General features: G+C 51.8%; 1 protein-coding gene across 1 annotated transcript in view; it reads right to left on the bottom strand.

Annotated features, from left to right (window-relative positions):
* STK10 (serine/threonine kinase 10) overlaps positions 1-17,478 on the bottom strand; it is a gene marked incomplete at its 5' end in the record, with an annotated part of 87,770 nt that extends 70,292 nt beyond the window's left edge. The window contains one exon of the mRNA XM_080942529.1: positions 17,323-17,478. Coding sequence (XP_080798655.1) covers positions 17,323-17,478 — 156 coding nt within the window. The remainder of the gene's footprint in view (positions 1-17,322) is intronic.
* Positions 17,479-17,904: the final 426 nt, after the last annotated feature.

Raw genomic sequence — 17,904 nt, forward strand, 5'->3', positions numbered from 1 at the left:
GCTAGCCAGTCTGCTCTAGGAGACAGCCTGGCTCCAACTCCCCTGGACCGAGATTACATGAGCGGTGTGGATCCAAACACCGGTCCTCCAGGTTACATAGCAAGTGAATACAGTGTGCCACCTCCCCAGCCCCGAGTTGCTGTTGCTGTTACTGTCTGGTGGCGCAGTGGTGAGCTTCCTACCGCTGAGCTATATCCTCAGGCAGGATGGTCCATCTCGTCTCTTCAGAGCCGGCCAGAGACTGAAGATGAGACAGAAGCAGTGCCCACAGAGGGAGAGGCCAGAGTGCTGAGGACCACAGAGCATTGGAGCCAGCTGTCCCCAATGGGCCAACTGGTCCCTTACTGGGTCCCGTGAGACGGTAAACTCCCCTGAGGACATTTGCTACCAGAAAGGAAATGAGTCTTCCATCTGGGGATGTTTCCACAGCGAGCAGGCGCGTATGGAAGGGTTTTAGCACCAGCCACATGTGGGGCCATCTCTAGCCCGCCCTGACCACAGAGGGATAGTCACAAGATGGCCAGGAGAGATGACCTGAGACCTGGGGACCACAGGCAAGCCGAAACCACAGGGCTACCCTGCCAAAAGTATCTTCTAGAAAAAAGAAAAGAAATGGATTGTTGTATACCTATTAAATTAACAAAACAACTGGCCAGAGCGGTTCTGTTTTGTTCCGGTCTAGTCTGTTTGGGATTTTTTTTTTAAAGACAGGTTTGAAATACCTTGTAAGCCTATTAGCCCTCATTTCTTAAGACTTTAGAGCCAAGAAATAATTCAAGAAAGACAACAAAAGAAATGTACAGGATCAAGCTCGCAGCCCAGAAGGAGGGAAACGAGGTGGGAGTGGCCTAAATGCTTAATGGTAAGGCAACTAAATTGCCTTAATGGGACATCAGCAACCCCTGAACACAGCAAGTGACAGATCTAGCAACAAGGGGAGCCAGCTAAGCCACAACCCCGACAAAACAGGATAAAGAACTGCCCTTGGGAAGAGAGTATGCATACAGACCGAGGCCACGGAAAACAAGCGGTTTTCACGGATGCCAGCAAGTAAGTAATCATGCACAGGAGGCCCAGTGAGGGAAGGGAGTGAAAAGGAGGCTCCTGGACAGAAGGTGAGCACTTCCCCGGACCTGGCCTTACAGGTTCTTACAGGCTGGCAGAGGCAGGCAGCCCGAGCCCCGCTGTCCACATGGTTGCTCCTAGCTCCCCAGGGAGGGATAAACGAATCGGAATATAATAAAAGTGAAACCTGAGTAACTCGGTGGCATTTGCCATGTGGCAAATGTTTCCTGACCAAGAAGAGGTGGCTGGTGTACTGAGCATGGGTGGGGGGGGGACACACACACAGAGCAGCCTCATGTCTGCAGAACGTTCCAGGGCCCGCTGCACTCAGGTTTTAACCCCTAGCCCTCAGTACTAGAGAAGGTCCTCAGAGGAGACAGAGTATCTTCAAAGTCCCGGGTTCCAGAAGAGTTTGTTTGTTTGTTTTTCTAGAAAGGGAAAAGGGAGTTGAAGCCAGGCAATGGTGGCATGTACCTTTAATCACAGCACTTGGGAGGCAGAGGCAGGTGGGTTTCTGAGTTCTTGTGAGTCATCCCAGTCTACAGAGCAAGTAGTTCCAGAACAAAGAGAGGGAGGGAGGGAGGGAGGGAGGGAGACACAGACAGAGAGGGAGGGAGACAGAGAGACAGAGAGAGACAGACAGACAGACAGACAGAGACAGAAAAGGGAGACAGAGAGACAGAGACAGACAGAGATAGACAGAAACAAAGACACACAGACACAACAGGCAGACAGACAGAGACTAACAGAGGTCTCCTAGCAACTTAGCTAAGGCTCAGGTGAGAGGAAAGAGTTCCAGCTGACCTGTCCATGAATGTCTGTGTGGGCCAGTTGGGTTGAAGTCTGGAGCAGGCAAGGTTAAAGGTGAAGAAGGGCTTTGGTTCAGGGAACAGGATGAGGGCATCAGCTCTGGGGGGAACCGGGCCACAGAAGAACTGGGTATTGCAAGGAAAAGACCAATATCCATTATTCAAGAAGGGGACTAGGGCAACGGACCTAAGCCAAGTGTGCTGGAGTTGGGATTCAGCAAGTCGGAGGAGGGATAAGAAAGTCCCACAGCAGGTTTTCTGGAGGCAGGACACTGACTTGAACACTAGCCTTGACCCAGCCCTGACCCAGGAGAAATGGAGATACAAATCACCTCCTTCTGTGGAAAAGACAAAGAAGGCCCAGAGAGAGGGAGAGACCAGCCCCGGCTCACACACTAGAAAGCAACTGTCAGGACTTGAACTCAGGCAGGTCTGGCTCACAGCCCAGGCCTTTGACTTAACCCAGTCATATCCAGGGTAACAGCACTGGGCCCCAGCCCTCCCTGACCACCTCTTGCTTCACTACCTACATGCACAACACCGAGTGGCTTCCTGAAGCTGGCTAAACACACGCTGCCCCCCCAGCCCCCAGCCCGTGTTAGTGTTCCACTATAGGCTGCTGGTGCTAAGGTTACATGCAACTCAGATCTGAGCTGGCTGTGAGCTATGAAAGGCCAAGCCCATGTCTGATTCCTCTCAACCCACACCCCTATAGAGCCTGGTACAGAATGGCTGGGGATTGGGGTGGGAAGAAAGCCTTGTAGACATGAAGGCGGATGGATGCGTGGGTGGGGATAATGAATGGGTGGGGGGAGGGGTAGGTGGTGGGAATGAATGGGTGGGGAGAGGGGTAGGTGGTGGGAATGAATGGGTGGGGAGAGGGGTAGGTGGGGGGAGGGATGGGTGGGTAGATAAATGGGGAGGGTAGGGGGATAGATAAATGGGGTGGGAGAGGGATGGATGGGTGGGGGGATGGGTGGATGGGGGAGATGGATAGAGGGTGGGGAGATGGATGGGGGATGTAAATGGGTGGCACAGTGCTGTGTGTAAGAATGACCTCACTGGCTCATTCCTTCAAATGCCTGGTCCTCAGTTGGTTAGAGCTACTTGGGAAGGATTTGACAAGTGGCCTTGTTGGAAGAGGTATGTCACAGGGGTGGGCTTTGAGATTTCAGAAGCCCATGTCATTACCACTTGGTGCTCCTTCAATCCCTGCCTCATACTTGTGGATCGGTTGTGAGCTCTCGGCCATTGTTCCCTGCACCATGTTTGCCTTGCTCCCCATCATGATGGTCACTGGCTTTGGCCCCCTGGAACTGTAAGCCTCAGATAAATTCTTTCTTCTGCAAGTTGCCGTGGAAAATGGGTCTCTTCATAGCCATAGGAAAGTAGCCAAGGCCAAGGAGGACGGTTAGGCAGACTGGATGGGTAGACGGAGAGGAGGAGGAAGGGACACGAGAAGACGGGGAAGTGACAAGAGTCCGTCCCCTCCTGGCTCTCCAGTGGTTCTGTTCTGGTTCTGAAAGATGCCACCTGTTTGTCTGACGAGACACACACAGTTAACAAGTCCTGCCAAGTGGAGAGAGCCACTTCCCAATCAGAGAGTGCCCTGCCAAGCCTTAACCCACTGACAAACGAGCCAGCCAAGTTCCAGAAGTGACACTTAAGGACAGCAAAGATTCTGTGGTACAAAAGCAGAGAAGTGACAGACCCACATTCGACACTCCCAGGAGGAGATGCCTGCTGGGCTATCCTGGCACAGCCAGGAAATACTAAGCCTCCAAGCCCTTTTGGCTTGGGACCAAACCCAAACAGGATCGGCCTCAAAGATACCAAGCCGTGGCCTTGGCCGAGGAGCCTGGCCACCCGTCCAACTTGGCCAGGCATGTGGGAACCTTTGGATCCCAGCTTTTCAAACATGGTGAGGAGTCCAGTCCCAAGATATCATTGGTAATGGAAAGGAAGGTGCTCACGGGCCCTGCCTCTTGCCTAAAGAGAGAACGTGGGGGAGAGTATGCTGCAAACCCTACAACTTAGGGCTCATCTGACCCACCTCAGTTTCCCATCTCAGACCTCTAAGAGTTACAGACAGCAAGCATGTCACTCTTGATTTGGTGTGAGTTGGTTTCTGGTTTTTCAAGGCAGGGTTTCTCTGTGCAGCTCTGGCTGGCCTGGAACTCACTCTCTAGACCAGGCTGGTTTTGAACTCACAGAGATTCACCAACCTCTGCCTCCGGCGTGCTGGGATTAAAGGCGTGTGCCACCTCCTCCCAGCTGCTGTTTCCTTTTGGTTTTGTTTTAGTTTTTAATCCACAGGTACTTTCTGTGTTGTTTTCTTTTTATTATTATTCTAAAAATAACACAAGTTCACAAAAAAGAATCTTAAAAGGAGAATAGCACAAGAAAGAAAAATCAAAAGAATCTCAGACACTGCTTTCTGCATTTTGTATGATTGCCTCTTCACACACACACACACCCAGGCGGCACAGCCAGCCCAGGCTGACACGCTCCTGTGTGACTCATGACCGCAGCAGACTCTGTCTACCTTTCTACACTGAGGACATGAAGGACCCTGCGGAGCTAACCTGAGCACAGCACTTAGAACAGGCCAGCCCATTAATAAAAAAAAAAAAAAAAAAAAAAAAAAAAAAAAGATTAAATAGTACATTCTAATTTTTCTACATCTGAATGTCTTTACGTTCTAACTAGAACATGATACTTTTATATATTCGTAGGGTTCAGTGAGACCACTCAACACATGTGAAGTATGCGACAATCCGGTGGTCCGCGTGACAGTCACTGCATCCACTGAGCACTGCTGTGTGTGGGCAACATTCAAAAGGCCTCTGCTGAGCCGGCTGTGGCAGCACACACCCGGCACCCAGGAGGCAGAGGTAGTATATCTCTGAGTTCAAAGTCACCTGGGTATATATAGAGAATTCCAGGACAGCAAGGATTATAAAGTTAAACCTTGCCAAATAAATAAATAAAAACAAACAACAAACCAAAAGTCTCTATGACTACTTAAAAATGTACAGTCAAGTGGGGGTGCCTGTGCTCCTGATTCTGTGCAAGCATGCAAATGATGCGTGTACACTTTTTATTTAAAGACTTATTTATTGACTTTATGTGAGAACACTATAGCTGTAGAGGCATCAGATCCCATTACAGATGGTTGTGAGCCACCATGTGGTTGACTGGGATTTGAACTCAGGACCTTTAGGAAGAGCAGCCAGTGCTCATAACCGCTGAGCCATCTCTCCAGTTCGCACACATGCACGCACTAAAGCATTACAAGCTAGTTCTCCTGCACACCCATCAGGCATCCCCCCCACGGGAGTAAAGCTCCCAGGCTCCCAAGCACAGGTGAGCACCATCCTCCCTCCCGTCTGAGATCAAGTCCTCCACATTCACCCGTGCACATCACCAATGGCCTCGGAGCACAGAGCCCTCTCACCCTGGTCTGCAGCGGCTGCTAGCTAGTCTACCGAAGGAGAGCCCCACCAGACTCTGGACTGGGCCAATGCTGGCACCTAGGCCTCTAGGCTCCTCACTGACAGTGGCACCCAGCCATGTCCTTGGCCCTTTTAGATTTCCCGTTGCCTCTGAAATTAAAGGGGCCCCTGGAATCCTTCTGAAAGAGCCGAAGAGAAGAATCAGAACAAAGGTAGGAAGACTCCTGAGGACAACAGGGCGGCATGCCAGGACCATGGGGCAGCCATGCCATAAGCACACCAGACGGGACAGTGGCACCCATCTTAAAAGGCCAAGAATGGGCTTGGACTCCCAGACAAGGCAGAACTTTCCAGAAAGGAAAATGGAAACAAGCAAGACTCAACACTGCTTCCTCCTTCCGGGGACAGTCTAGCTGCCTTTCTGGAGATGGACTGAGGATGCAAGCTTAGGCCTCATGCACTAGACAGTCGCAGGGTGGCCTTCTATATCTCCAACGAATCATATTTAGCTCCATACGGTAGAGCAGTAAACGCAGGCTGACCCTAGGAACCATCACTGGCATCTAGACAGAGCAGCCTCAGCACAAGCCATGAGGGACCTCCAAGGAATGTGTCTGTCACTCCCCGGGAATTCATCATCAGCTCAAGTCTAGTCCCAGATTCAGGACCACAGCAACAATAGCTGTCTATCTGGCTTTCTCTGTGCCGGGCAGCACCCGTGGGCCAGTCCCATCGCCCCATTAACAGAGCAAAGCCTTGATCTGATTTATGGTTCACAGCTCAAGACACTGAGGCTGAAGGGCTGTGAAGACCGCTCTTGCGGGATGGCAGGGCAGTTACGAGCGCCCACAGGTAACTCCAGCTCCAGGGGATTCAATGTCCTGGCCTCCAGAGGCACCTGAACTCACGAGCACATACACCTAACACACACCCACACATACACGCACATAATTAAACAAGAAAAATGCAAAGGGTGGAGAGATTATTCCGAGATTAAGAGCATTCAATGCTCCTGCAGAGGCCCTGGGTTCAGTTCCCAGCACCCACTTGGCGCTTTACAATCTCTCATAAGCCCAGTTCCAGGGGATCCAACAGGTACGCAGGTGATGCGCATTTGTGCATGCAGGCAAAACATTCGTACACATAAAAAGTAAATGCAATTTTTAAATGTTTTAAATAATAACAACCAACTTAAACACAGGCTGAGGGTGAGGTGGTTTATCAAAGGTCACAAACACGGTAGGGCAAAGCTAAGAGCGGAGACCTGAACCACTGTGTGGTACTTGTTCATTCAGAGCTGTTCTAGATGAACAGTGTGTGTGTGTGTGTGTGTGTGTGTGTCTCTGTGTGTGTCTGTGTGTATATGTGTGTCCGTGTGTGTATATGTGTCCGTGTGTGTATGTGTGTGTCTGTGTGTATGTGTGTGTCTGTGTGTATGTGTGTGTATGTGTGTGTTTGTGTTGGGAACATTTAAAGCTTCTTTACTAATGGTTATGAAATATTCTAGTAATGGTAGCTACTGTGCCCAGCCTTCTGAGCTTCAGCCATTACAAGCCATTTCTTTACCAGGACAGTGGTGGTGTACACCTTTGATCTCAGGAGGCAGAGGCAGGCAGATCTCCGTGCCTTTGAATCCAGGATGCAGGCCTGGTCTACAGAGTGAGTTCCAGGACAGCCAGGGCTACACAGAGAAACCCCATCTCAAGAAACCAAAAACCAAGAAACAAAACAACCTCAACAAAACCGAAGAAGCCATTCCTTCTACCCAATGGCTTCCTATCCTGCTAACAGCCCTCTCTCCAGCCCAACCTATTCTGTCCCCAGGGACTTTACATCCACTGTTGAGGGCAAAGGAACACAGGGAGCCTGTGTGGCCCTGTGAAGGGGAGAGCGCTGACTGAGATGAGGAGGGTAAACAGGGGTAGCCACTCTGAGTGAGTTAAAACCCTGTGAGCTGGCTACCAGAGAGCATCCAAGGCTGCTGCAGAAACAGGGCACCCCCTGCCTTCCTTCAGCACTTTTTAGGGGCTGGAGAGTCTTCCATCTTATCCACCAGACATCTCCTCAGTCAGGCAAGGTAGAGTTAACCCTCTAGTTGCCAGTCTGAGGCTTGAAGCCCCAGCTCTTCACCTCTGATAAGAGCCATGCTGGTCTACACAATACGATCAGTAAGCTATGGAGGAAGAAAGAGAAAGGTGACATGGGAAAGCAGAAGCGAAAGGGAGGGAGGGAGAGGTCACAAGTGGGAGGTGCCTGCAGAGGGAGGGCAGGAGGCCCCCTTGGGGTGTATCTCCCCATGACAAGGTCCTGCCTCCCAGCCACCCCACCCAGCCACCAGGGCCCAGGAGAGTGACAAGAACCTTCTTCATCTTCTGCCCTCTGGAGGCCCCTAGCCACTTCCTTTGCAGCCCTGCCCATTACCACTTCCTCTGTAGAGGAGGCCACCATGAACATCCACTTGAAGAAGGCTCGGAAAGAAGGTCAGGTTTCTAGACACAGCATCCACAAGGCCATGAGCCGACACCATGGGAAAGCAACCTTCTCTGCCTAACGGGATCTGTGGCTTTTCTGTTCTCTGCCAGGAACAGGTGCAGAACGCAGGCCACCTGGGATCAAGTCTCAGTCCTGCTATGGAAAGGCTATGTGACACTAAAAAAGTCACTGGCCATCTCTGGGCCTCTGCCCTGCCAGGTATAGTGTGAGGGGATTGATTATCCCCTGCCTTTCTGAAGGATAGGAGAAGAAAAAAAAATGGTGGACAATAACTAATATGAGGCAGGAGAGATGGCTCAGTGGTTAAGAGCACTGACTGCTCTTCCAGAGGTCCTGAGTTAAATTCCCAGCAACCACATAGTGGCTCACAGGCATCTGTAATGAGATCTGATGCCCACTTCTGGTGTGTCTGAAGACAGCGACAGCGTACTCACATAAAACAAATAAATACATCTTTAAAACAAACAAACAAAACACTAAGCAACAGTGAATCCTCCCAAGGAGACCTGCAAGGCTTGAAACACGAAAAGCAGTCAGGAACTATTCTGTGCACTAACACTAAAGCGCTCGGTGTCCTGGATGCCAGTGACTAACCACAGGCCGTCACACCCTTCAAGGACCCTGTCTAGTTACATCACTACTGCAGCCTTTGCAGTGACTGAAAAACAGGCAGAGGCAACCAATTTTCTCTGCCTCACACAACCTGGGGCGAGCAGAGCCAGGTACTCCTTCCAGCCTCAATACCTGGCAAAATGCCACACCCACCCCAAACCCCCTCTCACTCTCTCCCTCAGCACACATCTCCTTTATAGGCTGGTGGCCCTTGCACTAGGCATTTGCCAATTCTAGGCTCTGACCCAACCACACCTCATTCCTCTGCCCCGGCAGGCTGCTCCAGTCTCCATACAGTGGTCAGTCTGACCCAGCCTTCGTGCTTCATAGGCGCCCACGGTTGGGGCACAGGAGACCTGGCTACATCCTCAGAGAAGTCATTGCTTCTTTCTGGTCATGGCCTTGTTCCCTTTCTCCCGTCCACAGAGGGGAGTTCCTTAACAAATCCTTCTGATTTGGAGAGTAATGGCAGAAAAGACATTATTTGAGGTCAAAACTGCCATATTTAACCCCCTAGTTGGTTATTCAGGGCCCTCTTGACTGAGTTCCCACTGTGATCTGAATGTCTCTGTCCCCTTCAAAATTCTACATATGGAAATCCGAACTCCACCGTAACAGCATCAGAAGTCTGGGCCTTTGACCCAGTGATGGGGTTAAAGGGCAGGCCTTTGTCAACAGGATCAGAGTCTTGATAGAAGTAGACTTAAGGACACTGGTTCACCCGTCTACCACATAGTAAGGCAGCTTGCCAAACACCAAATCTATAAGAGCCTCCTTCATCTTGGCCTTCCCAGCCTCTAGCACTGTGACCATAACTGCATTTTACACAGTGACAGTATATGCCTATGCTGAGACTATGGGACATAGCCTCGCCCTGACAGCACTCCAGAACACTCCCCTCAAATACTCAAGCCCACTGGCCACTGGGAAGAGAGGAGGGACACGGTGGGCCGGAAGTGCAGGGCCACAGGGCCAGGTGGGCTCCATGGCGCTCAACACAGTGTTTAGCTGAGCACCAGAATCATGCGGGTCTGCACAGATACAAGCTTGCATGCAGGGACTTCAAAGCAACATCTCTCTGTTGATGTTTGTCAGTCGCTAAATGACCATTGCACTCCCCAATCACTCTTTCCTGTGGTCTGTGGGACATTCCGGGGACAGCAGCCAGCCACCACCACCCCCACAGATGTGGCCCAGCAAGAACACTAAAAGCTATCGATCAATGAGGTTCCAGAGGAGACCTACCGACGGGTCTTCTGTGAGCAATTTCCTGGTTTCGAATGCCAAGGTCAAGTAGCATCAGATTTAGCCCAGGGCTGAGGTCAAACAAACCTAACCTCAGGGCACCAAAGTCAAAAGCTGCCTGTGGCCAGCCTGGGTCCTGCCTACCCACTCACCAGCCCAGATTCATCCTTTCTGCCTTCTGATTGCTATCTGGCTGCCCGGCCCACAGGCAGCTTCCCACTCAATGGCTCTGTGGTCCATGTTCAAGTTCTCATGACAGGCAGCACCACCACCCCAACCCCTCCCACATTCCCATTCACCACCCCTCCCACACCCATCTTCCCACTCCCCAACCTACCCCTCCCACCTCCCCCATCCCTCCCTCTTCTCACCCTCCAACTCATCCCTCCCACCCCAACCCCTCCCCACCCACCCCATCAACAGTGACTGCTAGAAACTGCTGCCCCCAAGCAGCTGCTCAGACCCCCCACACACACACTCACACATGCTGCCCTGTAGCGCAGGCTAACTCATGACAGCTCTGAGGGTTGCTACTCCACTCACACAGGAGAAAACTGAAGCTCAGAGGCCAGCCAGTCATGTCTCCCATCACACCACTGCTAAGTGGGGCAGCCAAGATTGGAACTCCCACCTCTCTTGACACCAAGGCTTCTCGGAGGGGGTAGATCCAGCTAGCTCTCCCGAATCTATGGCTTCCACATCCAACCCTGGGTTAGAAACTTTTTTTTTTTTTAAACTGCATTTGTACTGCACAAATACAGACTCTTCTCTGGTCTTGTGTTCCAGTGATGCTGTGCAGACTTTTCCAAGTGACTTCAGTGTCATAGCGTTACAAGTCATCCAGAGATGATGACGAGTGGGCGGGGTGCTGTACCAATAATATCCCCACTTTATAGGACAAAACTGAGCTTGCTCAGGTGCCGGTGTCGGAAGGGGTCCTAGGACCAATTCCTGTGGACAGGGGGAGGCAACTTGACAGCAAGCTGAACTATATTACAGATTCACTCACCTATTTAACTGGAGGACTCGGCCACCCCCTCACACCCCTGAGCATGTGACAATGTTCGGGACAGTCTTGGCAGCCACAACTCAGGTGCTGGTGGTGGGAGTTCTGACATCTGAAGGAGACTACACAGAAACCAGGATGAGGAGAATATCTACATCTACAGGGCATAAGGCAGGCCCACAGCTGTAAACTGATTCCAGAAGACGGGGTGGGTGGGGAGGCAAGGGGAGGGGTGTTAACAGGCTGTGTCCCTGTCAACAATTCTACAAGGCCAAAGAACTAAACTTGAAGATTAGGAAGAATTAAAATGTTACAGACAAAAGACAAATTATATTGTAGGCTGTTTTCGGTCCCTTTGAGAACCCTCTACCATTTATCCCTGTGTCTAACCTAAACATCCCTGCAAGTACCAACACTGTAAAATGTATTCTTAGCTGACTGCCAGACTTCAGCCAGCCCAGAGCCGGGAACAGCTCAGAAAGCATCTGAAGCCTACAGCAGAGGTTCCCCACTTGGTTGTGACCAACCTACCCATGGGGCCCCACTAATACATTGATTTTGCTCTGTGACTAATAAAGAAATCTCATGTGAGCACGGAGAAACCTGGATCTGTGTTTTGGGAGCCAGCATTCATATTTAGTCCCAGGGTTGCTTGTTGCCTCTGAGGCGAGAACAGTGTTCTTATGTTGACACTGACCCTGACACCTGTCAATCAACAGTGCCCAGGCTGGAAGCCCAGGGGCCACAGTTGAGCTGCAAGTCTTTCTGCCTTGCCCCAGATAAGTGACAGTGGCAAGCCAAGACATTCTCAGAAGCAGCGCCCAGAGTGTCAACAATCATTAAAGTAATCCTGGGATTGCCTGGAAGGGGACCAGGAACAAAGCCACTCCTTCCCCTGCACTGTAGACACCTCCTCAGAGACATAGATAGCCTCAGCTAAGAGGAAGCCACAGGCCACAGCGGAACATAGATCCTACTGTCCTCCATAGGAGCTGCCCTAAGGTACCCTCAGAGGATGGCTCTGGGGCTTTCTTCCTCATCTAGGTGACCTCAAGAGATGGGGGTTGGGTGAGCATAAGCCCTCCTTCATCTAGCCACACCCATTCCTGCACAGGCCTACTTTGAGATTGCTGGAAAGTGTCCAGTGTGTCGGGAGCTGACCAGAGCCAGCTGCGATGCAGCCCAGTGAGCAGAAGCAGGACCCTTGCCAGGTGCCCTCGAGGGACATGGGGAGCCTTACTGGTGAGTGAGGAACTGCTCACAATAGCTTGGACTCAAGAGTTTAAAAATACTAGGCTAAGAGGAAACAAGGTTACTGCCTAGGGGCAGATCCCTTTCCGGAGTAGGAACAGACAGGACCAGAAGGGAAGGAGAAGGAGGAGGAGGAAGAGGAGGAGGAGAAGTTGAGTAGCCCCAGGGGAGCCAGACGGAAACCCAGCTTTCCAACTCTGGGGGGTGGTCAGGGCTGGCCTGGAGGGATGGGAGCCTCCAGCACTGCTATCCTGGCTTCCAAAGCCACCAGACCTGAGGCCACCTGATACCTAGACACAGCTGCCAAAGTCCCCTCACTCTCTGGGGATCCACAAGGACTTTGGTTGGCTGACAGCAAGGGAAGGCAGCAAAAGACCTTCCATGAATTTCTCTCACTGTATTTTCAGAGTCACCTTCCAGTCAGCTCCACTACCGTGCTAACTCTGGAAGCGCCATTTTCTTGCAAGGCCACTGACGTGCCGGGGGCTAAAGTCACCGTGACGTACGTGCAAGGCAGGAAAATTGTGGATGACACCTGGTCCGAGCAAATCCAAGGAGTTGCAAAAACATATATGGACATCCCAGATACACGGAGGGGCAGTGACAGGTTATCTGCCCCCCCCCCCGCACCATTCTCTCCCTGTGACCTTCCTTCACCCCCTGCTTACTGCCATATGATGAATTTTCTACCCACACAAGGTCAGCCTGACAGAGCTGTGCTTCTGAAGATGTGCCTTACATTACCGAATATGTAAAGCAACAATTTTAGTCCCGGACAGGACAAGAATGGATCGATTCCATTTGTTTTTGTTTGTTTATTTATATTTGGTTAGTTGGTTTGTGTTTCTTTTTTTTCAAGACAGGGTTTCTCCATATAGTCCTGGCTGTCATGGGAGTCACCGAGAGACCAGGCTGGCTGAGTGCTCCTGCCCTGCCTCCTGAGTGCTGAGATTAAAGTGTGAAATCATTGACCAACCTTAACTTGTTAGTAGTTTAAAAATAAAATGAAAAAAGCCACCCAGGCCCAGTGGCTTCACCAACCACCTGTTGTTCGTTCACCAGAAACTAAGGAAGACTGCTTAAGTCCCGGTGTTTGAAGTTAGCCTGGGGACTAAAGTTAGTGGGGGACACAGAAAGACCCTCCCCCCACCACTATTTGGATTTTACAGTTTAACCTTTTAAAAGTTTAGGGAGCCAGAGCAATGCCCAGAAAGCAAAGACATCCCCTCTCACTTGCCTGTCCCTTCCCGTTTTTGGCCTCTGTGGTCCCTCCAAGGACTGGAACACGTGACTTTTGCCAGCACCTCTGCACCAGGCTGTGCTGAGGGCAGCAGTGCTTTCCACAGCAGAGACCGAACACTTCCTCTCCCCCGTGCCCCACCTTAGAGAAGATGATTGCTCATGACAAGAACTCTGAGAACATGTCACCCATGAGCCTCGTTTTGAATTCGAGCGGTGAACCAGAAATGATTTTCTTTCAGAAGTAATTCTGCCTCACACAGCAATGGGGTAAAGATGGCTGGCCTAAATCAGTCCCCCTTCTCTCCAGGCTGAGGCTGACAGACAAAGAAAGACTTGTCAGAAAGCAGAGGGGAGCTGGGGACCAGGATGGTGGGTGGCAGGGCACACACCTCTAGTCCAGGTACTCAAGAGGCAGAGGCTAGCCTCCTCTATAGAGTTTAAGGCTAGCCTCCTCTACAGAGTTCTAGGACAGCCAAGACTACACTGAAAATCCAAGCTGCAGACAGAGGTCATGGCCTTTGATTTGAGAGGTTGGAGGTTAAAAAAGTCTATCCAGGAGGGGCAGAGGGCTACAGGGATGAACTTCAGTTAAAACAGCGTAACACATGCTAAGGTCAAGGTGACAGCACAGACTTATGTCAATCAATAACGGGGACACGTCTGACAAATGCATCACCAGGTGATGCTGTCACCACAGGAGGTACAGCATGCACTTACACGGTCCTAGACGACCTGAGCTCTGCAGTGTGTTTAGGCATAGATCACATATGCATGGTATTAGTCTACTGTTTCCAGGGCCTCGTTGAATAAAAGAGCACAAAATTCAGGGCTGGGAAGATGACTCTGTTGATAAGAGCTTGCCTCATAAGAAAAAGCCCTGCCTCCTCAGAGGTTCTGCCAGAGCCATACTGATACAGTTGTGGATGCTTGCAGCTAACCATCGGACTGAACATGGGGACCCCAATGAAGGAGCTAGAGAAAACTGAAGGAGTTGAAAGGGTTCGCAATCCCATGGGAAGAACAACATTATCAACCAACCAAACCCTCCAGAACTTCCATGGACTAAAACACCAACCAATGAGCACACATGGAGAGACCCATGGCTCCAGTTGCCTATGTAGCAGAGGATGGCAGTGTCTGGCATCAATGGGAGGAGAGGCCTTTGGTCCACTGAAGGCCCATTTTCCCAGTGTAGGGAAATGCCAGGGTGCTGAGGTAGGAGAGGGTGGTTGGGAGTGGGAGCATCTTCATGGAAGCAAGGGGAGGGGGTGGGGGATGGGAGTGGGGGAAAGGGGAATAACATTTGAAATGTAAACACAGAGAAGATCCAATAAAAAAAGGAAAGAAAAGAAAAGCCTGAGTTCAGATACCAGTACCAGGCGTGGCAATACAAAGCCCGTAATCCCAAAGCCGAGGAAGCAAAGGCAGGAAGATCCCAAGGACTCTTACCTGGTAGTCTAGCTCAACCTGTGAGCTCCAGGCTCAGACCCAGTCTCAAAAAATACTGTGGCGTGTGACTTAGAAAGAAACCCAATGTCAACCTGTGTCCTTCACACACATGTACACACGTGCACGGGTACCTGCACACTTATAGGTGGACGTGGCACATGCCTTTGATCCAGCACTCGGGAGGGAAAGGCAAGCAGATCTCTGTGAGTTCAAGGCCAGCCTCTTCTACAGAGTGAGTTCCAGGACAGTCAAGACCACACAGAGAATCCTGTCTCAAACAAAACGAAAACAAAGCAAAAAACAAACAGAACAAAAACCCTCAAAGGCAAAATGAGAAGATACTTAAGAGAGAGGGCCAACTGAAGACAGATGAGCTCTTGCCTAGCAGGACGCTCTACAGGGACACTTGAAAACGCTCAGATGTGTTCTAAAATAACAATAGAGAACCATCTCCCAGTAGTTACGCAACAGTGACAGTCACCTGCCACCCCCGTCAAGCACCCTGCACCCTAAGCCGCCCTACACGTCACATTCCTCGACACGTGATGCCAACCCGAGGAATTCGACCCATGCAAGGCATAGCACTGCACAACAGAGGTGTCTCTGTTCCTTTATCGTCCCAGGGGACCATCTTTGTGCAACCCCTCACCAACCCTGACAAACTGTCCAAGAGTACCAGCTGTCATGTGACCCTCGGGATCTCCCTTTCCCTCGTCTTCCCTCAGAGCCATCTCCTGGCTTTGGAAACTTGAGATGTGCGCTTCAAAGGGGTCTGTCCACCTTGAAGAAGGGGAACCAATAAAATCAGTGGGCGACTGGAGCTCTCCCTTCCTCGGAACTGTCTGAGGACAGAGGAGTTTTACCCAGCAAGCAGAAATGACAACAGAGACCCTTACCTTCTAAAAAGCAAAGTTCTGCATGCAACTTTAAATAAAAATGAACCATAGAAAAGCCAGAACAGAACACAGTGGGGACGAATGGCAAATTAGAGACAGACGACAAGTTTACAGGAAACTTGCAAACAACGGAGAAGGAACTGAAGTAACAATTAAGAGCATCACATAGTAGGTACACAAAGGTGATTCAAAGTCCCTAGGGGGGGACCATTATAGAGAGCCAAGGGCATGCTCGGAAAACCAGCTGAACTTAGAGACAGTGAATCAGGCGGGGGGGGGGGGGGAGCTCACGGTGGCCAGGACACTTCTGCAGGAGCAGGTAGCATCAGGGAGAGCTGAGAGGCTGGGGACCATTTCCTGACATCACTAGGAGAAAGCAACAGAGGAGCATGGTGTGGAGGAGAGGGGAAAGGGTAGACTGGCCTGGTAGCCCTCAAATATGGGCAAACCCCTCAGCCAAAGTGTTCCATTCAGTTGGAATGCCAGGTGACCTCTGCTTGACTCTCCCAATGGGGAACTTCGCCTTAGCAGGTGTTCCTCAGCTCTCCCACAGGAAGTGCAACCCAGAGAGGAGGTCTCCAAGGGTCTGACTGGCCTCAAACCCCCACTGCTCTAACAGGAGCACTGTAAGCCTAGTGCTGAGTGGGGCCTGAGTCTTTAGTTTCTTTCTGTTTGATTTGCTTCTTGGTTTTGTTGCTTCTCTGTGCAGTCCTGGCTGTCCTGGAACTCACTGTGTAGATTAGACTAGCCTCAGACTCAGACCCGCCTGCCTCTGCTGGGATTTAAGGTGTGCACCACCATGCCCAAGCTGGGTCTCAGTTTCTCACAAGCTTCCCAGTGATGCTGTTACATCTCTCCTAGGGAGCACACTTCTGGAACAAGAGGAAGACCAGCTCTAGCATACTAACTATAAGTCAAAGTGAGCAAGCCCCGACTCGGGAGCTGGGAAAACCCTTTTTGGGGTCCAACATCCTGAAAGGATCAGTGAGGCTTCCAACTACAGAAGCCCCAAGGACGGTGACATATGGCTTAGGAGGGCAGTTAAGGCAGCTGAATTATGGGAGTCTCCCAATAAAGTAGAGGATGAAGTGGCCAAGCCTACAGTCCAAGTTACTCCAGAGATTGAGGCAAGCAGAGTTGGGAGACCAGCCTGGGTAACAAGACTTCATAACATGTGTGTTTGGGGGGGGGGGGGGAGGAAAGACTTTTTCCTGGAGGAAATGAGAAAGGGTGGAGTCAAGATGAGTTAGGTACTTTGAACAACAACCCAGGCACTCGGAACTGGCTCGGAGGACCAAACCCCAGGAGCTGTCCGTCTGCACACGTGTCTATAAGGAATCATCCCTGCCCCACCCACTCCTCCTCAGCCTGCCTTCCTTCAGGGGAGAGGTAACTGCAGACAGGGAGCCTCTGGTGACTCAGGCGTCCAGAAGCCAAATCTGTGCCCTGCAGCTGCAGTCACAAGACCCTGTCCTAGCTTTCCGCTGAGCCTTTTAATTCACTCCAGGGCTCCTCTGCCCTCCCCCGAGTACCGGTGGTAGGCTCATCTTCAAGAGTGTCCTCAACTCCCAAACCTCTCAGGCACAGCCCAGAGCCTGAACACACACCGGTGTAGCCCCTCTTAGATGTGTCCCTATCACCGTGTTCCCAGGGATGCCTCGGATAGCCCCCCTGGGATGCCTCGGTTCTACAAACGTCCCTTTGTGTCCTGTGCGGAGCACACAGGAAGTGCTCAGAAGCAGCTGCGCGGGGGTCAGAGGCTCGCAGGACCTGGCAGGCTCAGCAACTGGGACCCTCACCTTGTAGACTTTGCCGAAGGCGCCGTCTCCCAGCTCGCCCACGATCTCCCATACGTCGTTGGGGTCCAGGTCCCGACGGACGTGCTCATATTCACGGGACTTTCTCTTCTCAAAGGTGGATAACCGCAAGATGCGGCGGAAATTGGCGAAAGCCATGCTGGATCAGGAGCGCGACGGCAGGACGCGCGGCTTCGGAGAGCCTCCCTCCCCGCAGCGCAGCACCGGCCGAGTGCGCCCGCGGCCGCAGGGAGCTGCCGGAACCGTGGCCCGCTCGCCCCGCCCCGCCCCCTCCTGGACCCGCCCGCTGGACGCCCGTCCCCCGCGCGCGCGCCTGTCCCCGCCGGCTCCACCTGCTCCGCGGCGCCCGGAGACCCCTCAATTGGCTGCGGGAGCTCGCGGCTCCGCCCGCGCCGCGGGGCACTCTGGAGACTGTAGTCCTCCCGGTGGCCGGTCCCTGGGCCCGCCGCGCTTCCCGGAACCCCACACCCCCGGGGTTCAGCTGCTGTCTCTCGCAACCGTCGTCGGTGCGGAGCTGGTGCATCAGCGCACAGAATACGCCCGCAGAGACCTGGCTCGCCTGCT

Source organism: Micromys minutus, assembly GCF_963924665.1.
Source record: "Micromys minutus genome assembly, chromosome: 31".
Lineage (NCBI taxonomy): Eukaryota > Metazoa > Chordata > Mammalia > Rodentia > Muridae > Micromys > Micromys minutus.